Source organism: Symphalangus syndactylus, chromosome 12 (genome assembly GCF_028878055.3).
Source record: "Symphalangus syndactylus isolate Jambi chromosome 12, NHGRI_mSymSyn1-v2.1_pri, whole genome shotgun sequence".
Lineage (NCBI taxonomy): Eukaryota > Metazoa > Chordata > Mammalia > Primates > Hylobatidae > Symphalangus > Symphalangus syndactylus.
Window position 1 is genome coordinate 84,340,238 of NC_072441.2, and position 11,295 is coordinate 84,351,532.

The 11,295-nt window shown below is 49.0% G+C and overlaps 1 protein-coding gene across 1 annotated transcript in view; it reads left to right on the plus strand.

Moving 5' to 3' along the window:
• Window positions 1-10,791, plus strand: part of RXFP4 (relaxin family peptide/INSL5 receptor 4) — an 11,454-nt gene extending 663 nt beyond the window's left edge. Inside the window, exon 2 of the mRNA XM_063626832.1 lies at window positions 6,469-10,791. Coding sequence (XP_063482902.1) covers window positions 9,217-10,341 — 1,125 coding nt within the window. The 5' untranslated portion in view covers window positions 6,469-9,216 and the 3' untranslated portion in view covers window positions 10,342-10,791. The remainder of the gene's footprint in view (window positions 1-6,468) is intronic.
• The last annotated feature ends 504 nt before the right edge of the window (window positions 10,792-11,295 follow it).

An 11,295-nucleotide genomic window follows, 5' to 3' on the forward strand; every position in this document is an offset into this window, starting at 1 on the left:
AGCTGGCTGGAGTGGGAGGCCAGAAGATGAAAGGCCTTGAATGCTATGCTGAGGAGTTTGAGTTGATTCTGTAGGCTAAAGGTTTCTTTCTTTTTTTTTTTTTTAAGACAGTTTCGCTCCGTCACCCAGGCTGGAGTGCAATGACGCGATCTCCGCTAACTGCACTCTCCGCCTCCCGGATTCAAGCGATTCTCTTGCCTTAGCTTCCTAAGTAGCTGGGATTACAGGTGCCCGCCACCATGCCCAGCTAATTTTTTGTTGTTGTTGTTGTTTTGTATTTTTAGTAGAGACAGAGTTTGGCCATGTTGGCCAGCCTGGTCTCAAACTCCTGACCTCAGGTGATCCACCCGCCTCGGCCTCCCAAAGTGGTAGGATTACAGGCGTGAGCCACCGCGCCCTGCCGAGGCTAAAGGTTTCTAAACTTTAGGATGTCTTGGAGCTTCAATGAGTCTCCAGATCCTCCCACCTCAGCCTCTGAAGTAGCTAGGACTACAAGCACGCGCCACCACACCCGGCTTTTTTTTTTTTTTTTTTAAGAGACCGGGGTGGCAGGGGGTGCGGGGGTGGGGGGTGTCTTACTGTTTTGCCTAGGCTGGCCACAAACTCCTGGGCTCAACCGATCCTACCACCTCGGCCTCCCCAAAGTGCCCCTTTTCCTCTTCTCCCAAAAACACAATGCTGTTGGGATTCTGATTGAAATTACATTGTTTATTATATTTGTCATTTTAAAAAATTTGAGATGTAACTCCTGTGCCATAAATTTACCCTTTTTAAAAAGAGTAAATTTAAGTGCACAATTCAGTGTTTTTTAGTGTGTCCACAAGATTGTGCCACAGTCATCATTATCTAATTCCAGATTATTTTCATCACCCCAAAAAGAAACCCCTCACCTATTAACAGTCACTTCACATTTCTCTCGCCCCGCCAGACATGGGCTACCACTAGTCTACTGTTTCTCTGGATTTACCTATTTTACACATTTTATATAAATGGAATTATACAATGTGTGACTTTTTGTATCTGGCTTCTTTCACTTACAGTGTTTTCAAAGTTTATTCATGTTGTAGCATATGTCAGAACTTTATTTTTTTAAATCACTGAATAAACTTCATTCTTTTTTTATCACTGAATTTCTTTTCCATTGGATGTATAGACCACAATTTATCCATTCATCCATTGATTAACATTTGAGTTGTTTCCGCCTCTTGGCTATTCTAAGTAGTGCTGCTGTGAACATTCACAAGTATTTAAGTATCTGTTTTTAATTCTTTAGGGTTTACATGTAGAAGCAGAATTGCTAGGTCATATGGACATCTTGTTTAACTTTTGTGGAACTGCCAAACCTACTGGCTACACTATCTTACATGCCCACCAGCAATGTACCAGGGTTCCTGTTACTCCACATCATCCCCAACCCTTGATATTTTCAATATTTTTTTTAAATCTTTTTTCTTTTTACTTTCCTTAGTCTTGCCAGTGTCGTATCTTTTTTTTTTTTTTTTTGCCTTTTTAAAGAACCTAGCTTTTAGTTTTATTCATCAATTCCATATTAATTTTTTTTTTGAGATGAAGTTTCACTCTTGTTGCCCAGACTGGAGTGCAGTGGCCTGATCTTGTCTCACTGCAACCTCCACCTCCCGGGTTCAAGTGATTCTCCTGCCTCAGCCTCCTGAGTAGCTGGGATTACAGGCACGCACCACCACACCCAACTAATTATTTGTATTTTTAGTAGAGATGGGGTTTCACCATGTTGGCCAGGCTGGTCTCGAACTCCTGACTTCAGATGATTTGTCGGCCTTGGCCTCCCAAAGTGCTGGGATTACAGGCATGAGCCACCACACCCAGCCTTCCTTTTGGGAAGATTTATATTGGTTTCCCCCCTTACTTTTTTTTTGAGACAGAGTCTCGCTCTGTCGCCCAGGCTGGAGTGCAGTGTTGTGATCTCGGTTCACTGCAAGCTCCACCTCCTGGGTTCACGCCATTCTCCTGCCTCAGCCTCCCAAGTAGCTGGGACCACAGGTGCCCACCACCACGCCCAGCTAATTTTTTGTATTTTTAGTAGAGACGGGGTTTCACTGTGTTAGCCAGGATGGTCTCGATCTCCTGACTTCGTGATCCACCTGCCTCAGCCTCCCAAAGTGCTGGGAATACAGGCATGAGCCACTGCGCCCGGCCCCCCTCATTTTCTTAAGTTAAATGTTTAGTTCGTTTATTTATAATTTTTTTTTTTTTTGAAATGGAGTTTCACTCTTGTTGCCCAGGATTGAGTGCAATGGTCCTATCTTAGCTCTCTGCAACCTTCACCTCCCAGGTTCAAGTGATTCTCCTGCCTCAGCTTCCTGAGTAGCTGGGATTACAGGTGACTGCCACCATGCCTGGCTAGTTTCTGTATTGTTTTTTTTTTTTTTTTTTGAGACGGAGTCTCGCTCTGTCGCCCAGGCTGGAGTGCAGTGGCGCAATCTTGGCTCACTGCAAGCTCCACCTCCCGGGTTCATGCCATTCTCCTGCCTCAGCCTCTCCAAGTAGCTGGGACTACAGGCGTCTGCCACCACGCCCAGCTAATTTTTTTTGTATTTTTAGTAGAGACGTGGTTTCACCGTGGTCTCGATCTCCTGACCTCGTGAGCCGCCCGCCTCGGCCTCCCAAAGTGCTGGGATTACAAGCGTGAGCCACCGCGCCCGGCCATTTCTGTATTATTAGTACAGACAGAGTTTCACTATGTTGACCAGGGTGGTCTTGAACTTCTGACCTCAAGTGATCCTCCTGCCTCGGCCTCCCAAAGTGTTGGGATTCCAGGTGTGAGCCCTGTGCCCAGCCTTATAATTCTCATAAAAGTCTTAATTTCACCAATAACATTTCTCTTTTGATGGCCAAGTGAGGTGACTCATGCCTATAATCCCAGCACTTTGGGATCCCGAGGCTGGTGGATCACTTGAAGCCAGGGCAACATAGTGAGACTCCATCCCCCCAAAAAATAAAAATTAGCCAGTGTGGTGGCACATCTGTAGTCTCAGCTACTCAGAAGGCTGAGGTGGGAGAATCACTTGAATCGAGAAGGTTGAGGCTACGGTGAGACATGATCACACCACTGCACTCCAGCCTGGGTGACAAAGAAACATAAAATAATAAAACATTTCTTATTGATACAACCGAATCTGATTTTCTAAACTCAATTCAATAGCACTTTGTTCTACTGTTAATTGAAAAAGTCTCTCTAAAGTGAGATACGTTAGGCTGAGGTCATTTTTCCTTTCTGTTGGGTACATGGTCAAAAAATTGACATATGAATCAATTATTCTTTCCGACCTAGTGGTCATTTAGGTATGATTAGGTCATTTACTACCAACTCTAAGGCAGTGACACCTTGGAGAGCACATAAAATCCATAGAGCTAGGCCCCATAACCTCTCTGTCAGTCTCCTCTCCTTGCTACTCCCCCTGCGTTTCAGTGGCACTTTCTAGCTAAGATTCAGTCCCCTTTTCTCCAGATGGTGGTGCTGCATTCCCATACCTGTCTCCAGAGTATCTCCCTCAAACTCATTTAGCTTGGAAAATGCCAAACTGGGTCATGCTCTTTTGGCCTAATATTCTTTCCCACAGCAGTAGGAGTTGTGATGGGAAAAAAAGAAAAGATGGAGGGTGGGCTTTCTCAATGTCTCCAGTATTCACATCACCCCTAGGGGTGCTACCTCCAGCATTTATTGAATAATTTTTCCAAACAAGGAGATTTCCTGTGAGGGATTCTGATGTCACCTCCAAAAATAGTTTTAGAAATATTTTTCCACTTTCTTACAAGGGGAAATCTATCAAAAAAAATAATGGAACAGCTATTCAAAAAGAATAATGGAGCAGCTATTCAAAAAGAATGAGAGTATATAGCCCCATTTCTAGCCCCTATGAGGCCTGGCTATACTTTGTGCCATGTGTTTGGATTGCCATGAGGTTACCCAATTTTTTTTGTTTGTTTTTTGCGGTTTTTTTTTTTTTTGTTTTTTGTTTTTTTTTTTTTTTGAGACGGGGTCTCAGTCTTGTCACCCAGGCTGGAGTGCGGTGGCATGATCACAGCTCACTCCAGCTTTGACCTCCGAGTCTCAGGTGATCCTCCCACATCAGCCTCCCAAGTAGCTGGAACCACAGGCATGTACCACCATGCCTGGCTAATTTTTTATCTTTTATAGAGATGGGGTTTTGTCATGTTGCCCAGACTGGTCTTGAACTACTGGGCTCAAGCAATCCATTCGCCTCAGCCTCCCAAAGTGTCACCATGCCCAGCTGATTTTTTTTTTTTTTTTTTTTGAGACGGAGTCTCACTGTGTCGCCTAGGCTGGAGTGCAGTGGCACGATCTCGGCTCACTGCAAGCTCCACCTCCCGGGTTCATGCCATTCTCCTGCCTCAGCCTCCTGAGTAGCTGGGACTACAGGCACCCGCCACCACACCTGGCTAATTTTTGTATTTCTTTTTTAGAGATGGAGTTTCACCGTGTTAGCCAGGATGGTCTCGATCTCCTGACACGCCTGTAATCCCAGCACTTTGGGAGGCCAAGGCAGGAGGATCAACTGAGGTCAGGAGTTCAAGACCAGCCTGGCCAACATGGTGAAACCGTCTCCACTAAAAAATACAAAAATTAGCTGGGTATGGTGGCAGGTGCCTGTAATCCCAGCTACTCGGGAGGCTGAGGCAGGAGAATGGCGTGAACCCGGGAGGCATAGTTTGCAGTGAGCGGAGATTGCACCACTGCACTCCAGCCTGGGCGACAGAGCGAGACTCCGTCTCAAAAAAAAAAAAAACTGTGTTGAATCTACAGATCAATTGACATTTCAAGAATATTTTTGATGCTGGGCATGGTGGCTTATGGCTGTAATCCCAGCACTTTGGGAGGCTGAGGTGAGAGGGTTGCTTGAGCCCAGGAGTTCAAGACAATCCTGGGCAACATGGGGACACCCCATGTCTACTAAAAATACAAAAATTAGCCCATGTGGTAGCACATTCCCGTGGCTGAGGTAGGAGGATCACCTGAGCCTGGGGAGGTCAGGCATTGAGCCAAGATTTTGCCACTGCACTCCAGCCTGGTTGACAGAGTGAGATCCCTTCTCAACCAAAAAAAAAAAGAAAAAAAATTTTTTTTTTTTTGAGATGGAGTCTCGCTCTGTCACCCAGGCTGGAGTGCAGTGGCGCTATCTCGGCTCTGTGCAAGCTCCGCCTCCCGGGATCATGCCATTCTCCTGCCTCAGCCTCTCCAGTAGCTGGGACTACAGGCGCCTGCCACCACGCACGGCTAATTTTTTGTATTTTTAGTAGAGACAGGGTTTCACTGTGTTAGCCAGGATGGTCTCTATCTCCTGACCTCGTGATCCACCTGCTTTGGCCTCCCAAAGTGCTGGGATTACAGGCGTGAGCCACTGCGCCTGGCCAAAAAAAAAATGTTTTTAAAGTCTTCCAACCCATGAACACAGTATGCCATTTATTTGGGCCTTCTTCTTTTTTTTTTTTTTTTTTTTTTTTGAGACAGAGTCTCCCTCTGTCGCCCAGGCTGGAGTGCAGTGGCGTGATCTCGGCTCACTGCAAGCTCCGCCTCCCGGGTTCATGCCATTCTCCTGCCTCAGCCTCCTGAATAGCTGGGACTACAGGCACCCGCCACCATGCCCGGCTAATTTTGTTTTTGTATTTTTAGTAGAGACGTGGTTTCACCGTGTTAGCCAGGATGGTCTCGAACTCTTGACCTCGTGATCCGCCCGTCCCGGCCTCCCAAAGTGCTGGGATTACAGGCGTGAGCCACCGCACCTGGCCTATTTGGGTCTTCTTTAATTTGCCTCTGCAATGCTTTGTCATTTAGTTTACTGGGATTGCACATCTTTGTTATATTTTTCTTTTCTTTTTTTTTTTTTTTTAGTGCTCTGCCAGTTTTACTTTGGAAAATAAATGAGATGTATAATTCTCACTACTTTTGCCATTCCTCTGTAAATCTAAAACTATTCCAAAACATAAAGTTAGAAGGTGGTGGGGGGAGAGAGAGACTGATTTAGAACCTGCCCCTGAGCATTGGAGCTGCCCATACCCCTTACAAATACTGGAGATTTTTCCCCAGTGAACCTTGGCAGACATATGACAGAGTAGAGATGGTGGCTGCTTGGGTTGATGTGAGCTTAGGGATTTGGATTAGGGGTAGGTTTCCTATTCCTACCATTTGTAGTACCCCCAAGGGTTTAGTCTCTGTCCCCTCTACTACAAATGCAAATGCAAACTCCCTCCTCTCTGTGCTCTGTAGAGTGATAACTCAGTCCCTTCTGCCTCCTCTCCAATTCCTTTTCGGAGACACCATAGCCTGGGCTGTGAAGGGCAGGGACAGGGATGTGGGGCTGGAGAGATATGCAGGCTGAGGGAGGTGTGGCTATTCAGGTGACTGAGGGGAGGGCTTGGCCCCTAGAAGTCCTTTTTATCGAAGGCAGACACCATAATCTACCACTACAGGTCCTTGGACTCTGAGATGGAAGACGGCACTGGTGGCCGACTGAGTGCACTGCCTATGAGTTAGAAAACAAACAGACAAGAAAATGGCACTGGCAAAGTCTGGCTCTACAGGGTAATATGAAGGTAGGGGACAGCACGAGCATTTTTGCTGAATCTAGTTCCTCCTCATCTCCCAGCAGTTGTGAGTGAAGAATCATCTCGAAAGGTGTTGTCACTGTCCCTCCGTCCACATCCTGGCACTGTTTCCCTCAGGTTCGTGATGTAGTGGAAAAGACTCCTATTCCAGGAGTCAAGAGACTTTTATCTCAAACCCTGACTCTACCATCACCTCCCTGGTAGTCTTGGGCAAATCACTGTCATTCTACATAAAATAAGAAGTTGAACGAGATGGTCTGAAAGATCCCTTCCATCTAAAAAATTTATTATTTTCTATGAAGAGCGTGACTATATTTGTTGTTTTTGTCTTCCAGCATCAAGCACAGTGCCTGGCACACAGTAAAGGTTCAGGGAATGCTGTGATTAGTGAATGAATGAATGAACGAAATGCTAGACAAATGAAGTTCTTAGACAAGGCCAGTTGGTGGCATCACCTCTCTACATAACCACAAGGGAGTGTTGCTAGTCTCAGACTAAGGGAAAGCCTTAGGACTAGAAATGATAAAAAGGTAAAGAAATGATTGGAGGACCAGATGTTTGAAATGAATAGCAGAACCCTGGAATTCTGGCCCACTTTTTCTTTAAGCCAATAAAGAAAATAAGTCCAAAGCATTAAGCAGTTTTTGTTGCTGTTGTTGTTGTTTATTTATTTATTTTGGGGGGGAGACGGAGTCTCACTCTGCCGCCCAGGCTGGAGTGCAGTGGCGTGATCTCAGCTCACCAAAATCTCCACCTCCCGGGTTCAAGTGATTCTCCTGCCTCAGCCTCCCGAGTAGCTGTGATTACAGGCGCTCACTACCATGCCCCACTAATTTTGTATTTTTAGTAGAGACTGGCTTTCTCCATGTTGGTCAGGCTGGTCTTGAACTCCTGACCTCAGGTGATTCGCTCACCTCGGCCTCCCAAAGTGCTGGAATTACAGGAGTGAGCCACCTCGTCCGGCCAAGCAGTTATCTTAATTGCCAGATTAGCAAGGTGATTCTGGGTGGGCAGAGGAGTAGACATTGCCCCAAGAGACAGTGATGACACAGTCACACAGGAGCAGCCACGAGGCCAGAAGGTAGCCTGTGGGGCTCACCTGACCTCGGGCTGGGCACTCCCCTTCTGCCACCCCCTTTATACTCATCCCTGGTTCGAAAGCCCCAACATGTTGGCACCCAGCCTGGATCACTCTCACCTCTGGGTTTTTCCTATGTGTTCACAAAGCCCACTGCTGATTTATTGTCGCAAGGGGCCCCTCCCTTCCCCCAGCACTCCAAAGGAACCGAACATCGAACGTTATCTTAATTAGCCGGCAGAGGGAAAGAAGGGGCTGAATATATTGGAATCCTTGAGAAAGCCTTACTCTTTTACCTACCCACCTCCTGCCTTCTCTTTGTCCCCATCTCAGCTCCTTCTGCAGTAGGTAGAGATGTAGGCAATGAAAGGGGAGGGCCCAACGAAGCATTTTTTTTTTCCAGTTATGATTGAGATCATGGGGAGACAGGATGAGGTGTGGTGAGGGTGTATCTCGAGATCCTTAGCTCTGACATGGGGTTTGCAGGAGAGAGTAGGGGGACCACTGAGCTCTGTCCACAGACTAGAGCAGGAAAGGGGGGAAGGGCGGCGATAGAGGTTAGCAGGAATATTTAATTATCAGGAGCAGGAACAGAACTGAGGGCATGCCCAGGTCCACGCAGGCCCTCATAGGCCCAGTGTTCCCAGTGGGGAGGAAACAGGAAGCTGTGACTTCCTCTCTCTTTTACCTCCCTGCTCTTAGCCTCAAGGTCACTGCTGCTGAGATGAATTCCAACCTGTTTTAGTTGGCACTGCTCCCTGGGTATGGTAATAGCTTCTCAGTACCCTTCTGCCACAAACACCCCAAACTACTCCTTTGAAATAATATTCATACAAATTGTGATTTCACATGTATTCTCTCATTTCATCATGCCACTCCTGTGAAGCAGACTTATCTGAAAATTTTAAGCAAGAAAACAGGCTTAGGGGAGTAAAGTAACTCTCCCAGTCACACGGCTAGTGAGTAGGTCTGGGACTCCGCAGCCTCTGCTCTTTCCTCTCTTAGACACCCATGCTGATTCCCTGCCTCTATACCACCTCCCAGGCCCCTTCCTTTGGGCCCCAAGGGAACACTTTCTGCAGAGGAGGGAGGCATCTGCACACTGTTAGGAACAGAGGCGGCTCTAGTTTGGTTCCTGTCGTCTCTGGGACAGGGAACCTCCAGCTCTCTCCCTGGGGTGGAGGCTTGGGGCTGCCCCCCATAGTGAGGTAACCTTCCCTTCTACCCTCCCTTCTCCCCTCCCTCTCTGCCATTTAGAGCCCCTCTTACAGGCGGGCACATGCGCATATACCCTGGCATTCAGGCTCTGCCTCGCCCTGCCCCACCCACCACCAATCTTGACCAACAGGAAGGTGGTGGGTTGTCCTTTCCACACCCCTCCCTCTGAGGTATGGGCGTGGGCCAGGGCTCACCAGAGGCCCCAGAGAAGCACTTAATTCTAGAGCCTCCTTCCTAGAGCCTTCAGTGGCCTCTGCCAGTCTGGCAGACACTTGCAGACCTCCCTTCTCAGCACCACCAATCTCTGATGCCCTGCGATGCCCACACTCAATACTTCTGCCTCTCCACCCGCATTCTTCTGGGCCAATGCCTCCGGAGGCAGTGTGCTGAGTGCTGATGATGCTCCGATGCCTGTCAAATTCCTAGCCCTGAGGCTCATGGTTGCCCTGGCCTATGGGCTTGTGGGGGCCATTGGCTTGCTGGGAAATTTGGCGGTGCTGTGGGTACTGAGTAACTGTGCCCGGAGAGCCCCTGGCCCACCTTCAGACACCTTCGTCTTCAACCTGGCTCTGGCGGACCTGGGACTGGCACTCACTCTCCCCTTTTGGGCAGCCGAGTCGGCACTGGACTTTCACTGGCCCTTCGGAGGTGCCCTCTGCAAGATGGTTCTGACGGCCACTGTCCTCAACGTCTATGCCAGCATCTTCCTCATCACAGCGCTGAGCGTTGCTCGCTACTGGGTGGTGGCCATGGCTGCGGGGCCAGGCACCCACCTCTCACTCTTCTGGGCCCGAATAGCCACCCTGGCAGTGTGGGTGGCAGCTGCCCTGGTGACGGTGCCCACAGCTGTCTTCGGGGTGGAGGGTGAGGTGTGTGGTGTGCGCCTTTGCCTGCTGCGTTTCCCCAGCAGGTACTGGCTGGGGGCCTACCAGCTGCAGAGGGTGGTGCTGGCTTTCATGGTGCCCTTAGGCGTCATCACCACCAGTTACCTGCTGCTGCTGGCCTTCCTGCAGCGGCGGCAACGGCGGCGGCAGGACAGCAGGGTCGTGGCCCGCTCTGTCCGCATCCTGGTGGCTTCCTTCTTCCTCTGCTGGTTTCCCAACCATGTGGTCACTCTCTGGGGTGTCCTGGTGAAGTTTGACCTGGTGCCCTGGAACAGTACTTTCTATACTATCCAGACGTATGTGTTCCCTGTCACTACTTGCTTGGCACACAGCAATAGCTGCCTCAACCCTGTGCTGTACTGTCTCCTGAGGCGGGAGCCCCGGCAGGCTCTGGCAGAAACCTTCAGGGATCTGCGGTCAAGGCTGTGGCCCCAGGGCGGAGGCTGGGTGCAACAGGTGGCCCTAAAGCAGGTAGGCAGGCGGTGGGTCACAAGCAACCCCCGGGAGAGCCGCCCTTCTACCCTGCTCACCAACCTGGACAGAGGGACACCCGGGTGAAGGGCGCAAGCTGAACACGCTCCTCTGAGATCCACCAAGTGTAGGATCCTCGAGTCCTGGGGAGAAGCTGCCCTCTCTGCCAGGCTGCAGCGCCCTCAGGGAAAAGTCTGATCTTTGATCCCCAACTCTGGGTGTGGTGAATGGGGGAGGCGGGGGCCCAGATCAGCGCTGGATGTGACAAAGCTTAAGTCTTTATTTGGAGATGGGAAAGAAGAGGATCTGAGAATAAACCTCTGGATTATCCACAAATTGTCTTGACCTTTTATCCCAGTTCCACCTCCAGTTCAGTATGGAACAAAAGGATTCGTTGCTCCATTTCTGCCTTCTGCAAGAATACCTAGGAAAACTTCCCTAACGGTTCTAGACTAATGAATCAGAGGTCAGTGCCCATCTCCCTCTATACCCACCCCCCACCTCAAAACAGGGTATCCCTTGTCTTTCTCCGGTATCAAGGCCAAAAATGCCTGCTTCCCGTCCCCACCTTACCATCTCAGTGGTGACCACAAAACTTGCTGCCTGCAGAGGCCTCAGCTGCAAAAGCTGTAGTTCCCCTGAAGGGATGCCAGGTGTGGGGTATTGCTGGAATTTCCAGCGCCTGCCAGGCCCTAGGTGTAAATCCCTGGTGCTGACGGGAGTGCCTGTGTGTCTCCCTTTAAATCAGGATTTGAAAGAATTGAAGATAATGACAAGTCAAAGACATGGGTGGGGTGAAGGGAGGTGAGAGGTTAAAGAGGGGAGGGGACTGGGAGAACAGGCTGCAGATAGAGCCAGAAAAGCGGAGACCTCAGAAAGTGGTGCTAGTCCTCCTCCTTGCCCCAAATGCAAAGCCCAGAGTATCAATTTGAGTGTCAGAGCACCTGGATTCACAGCTTTACCTCCAGCAAATTACTTTAGCTCTTTGTACCTCACTGTTCTCAACTGTAAAATGGGCTCCTAAAGATTTAACAGTGAAAT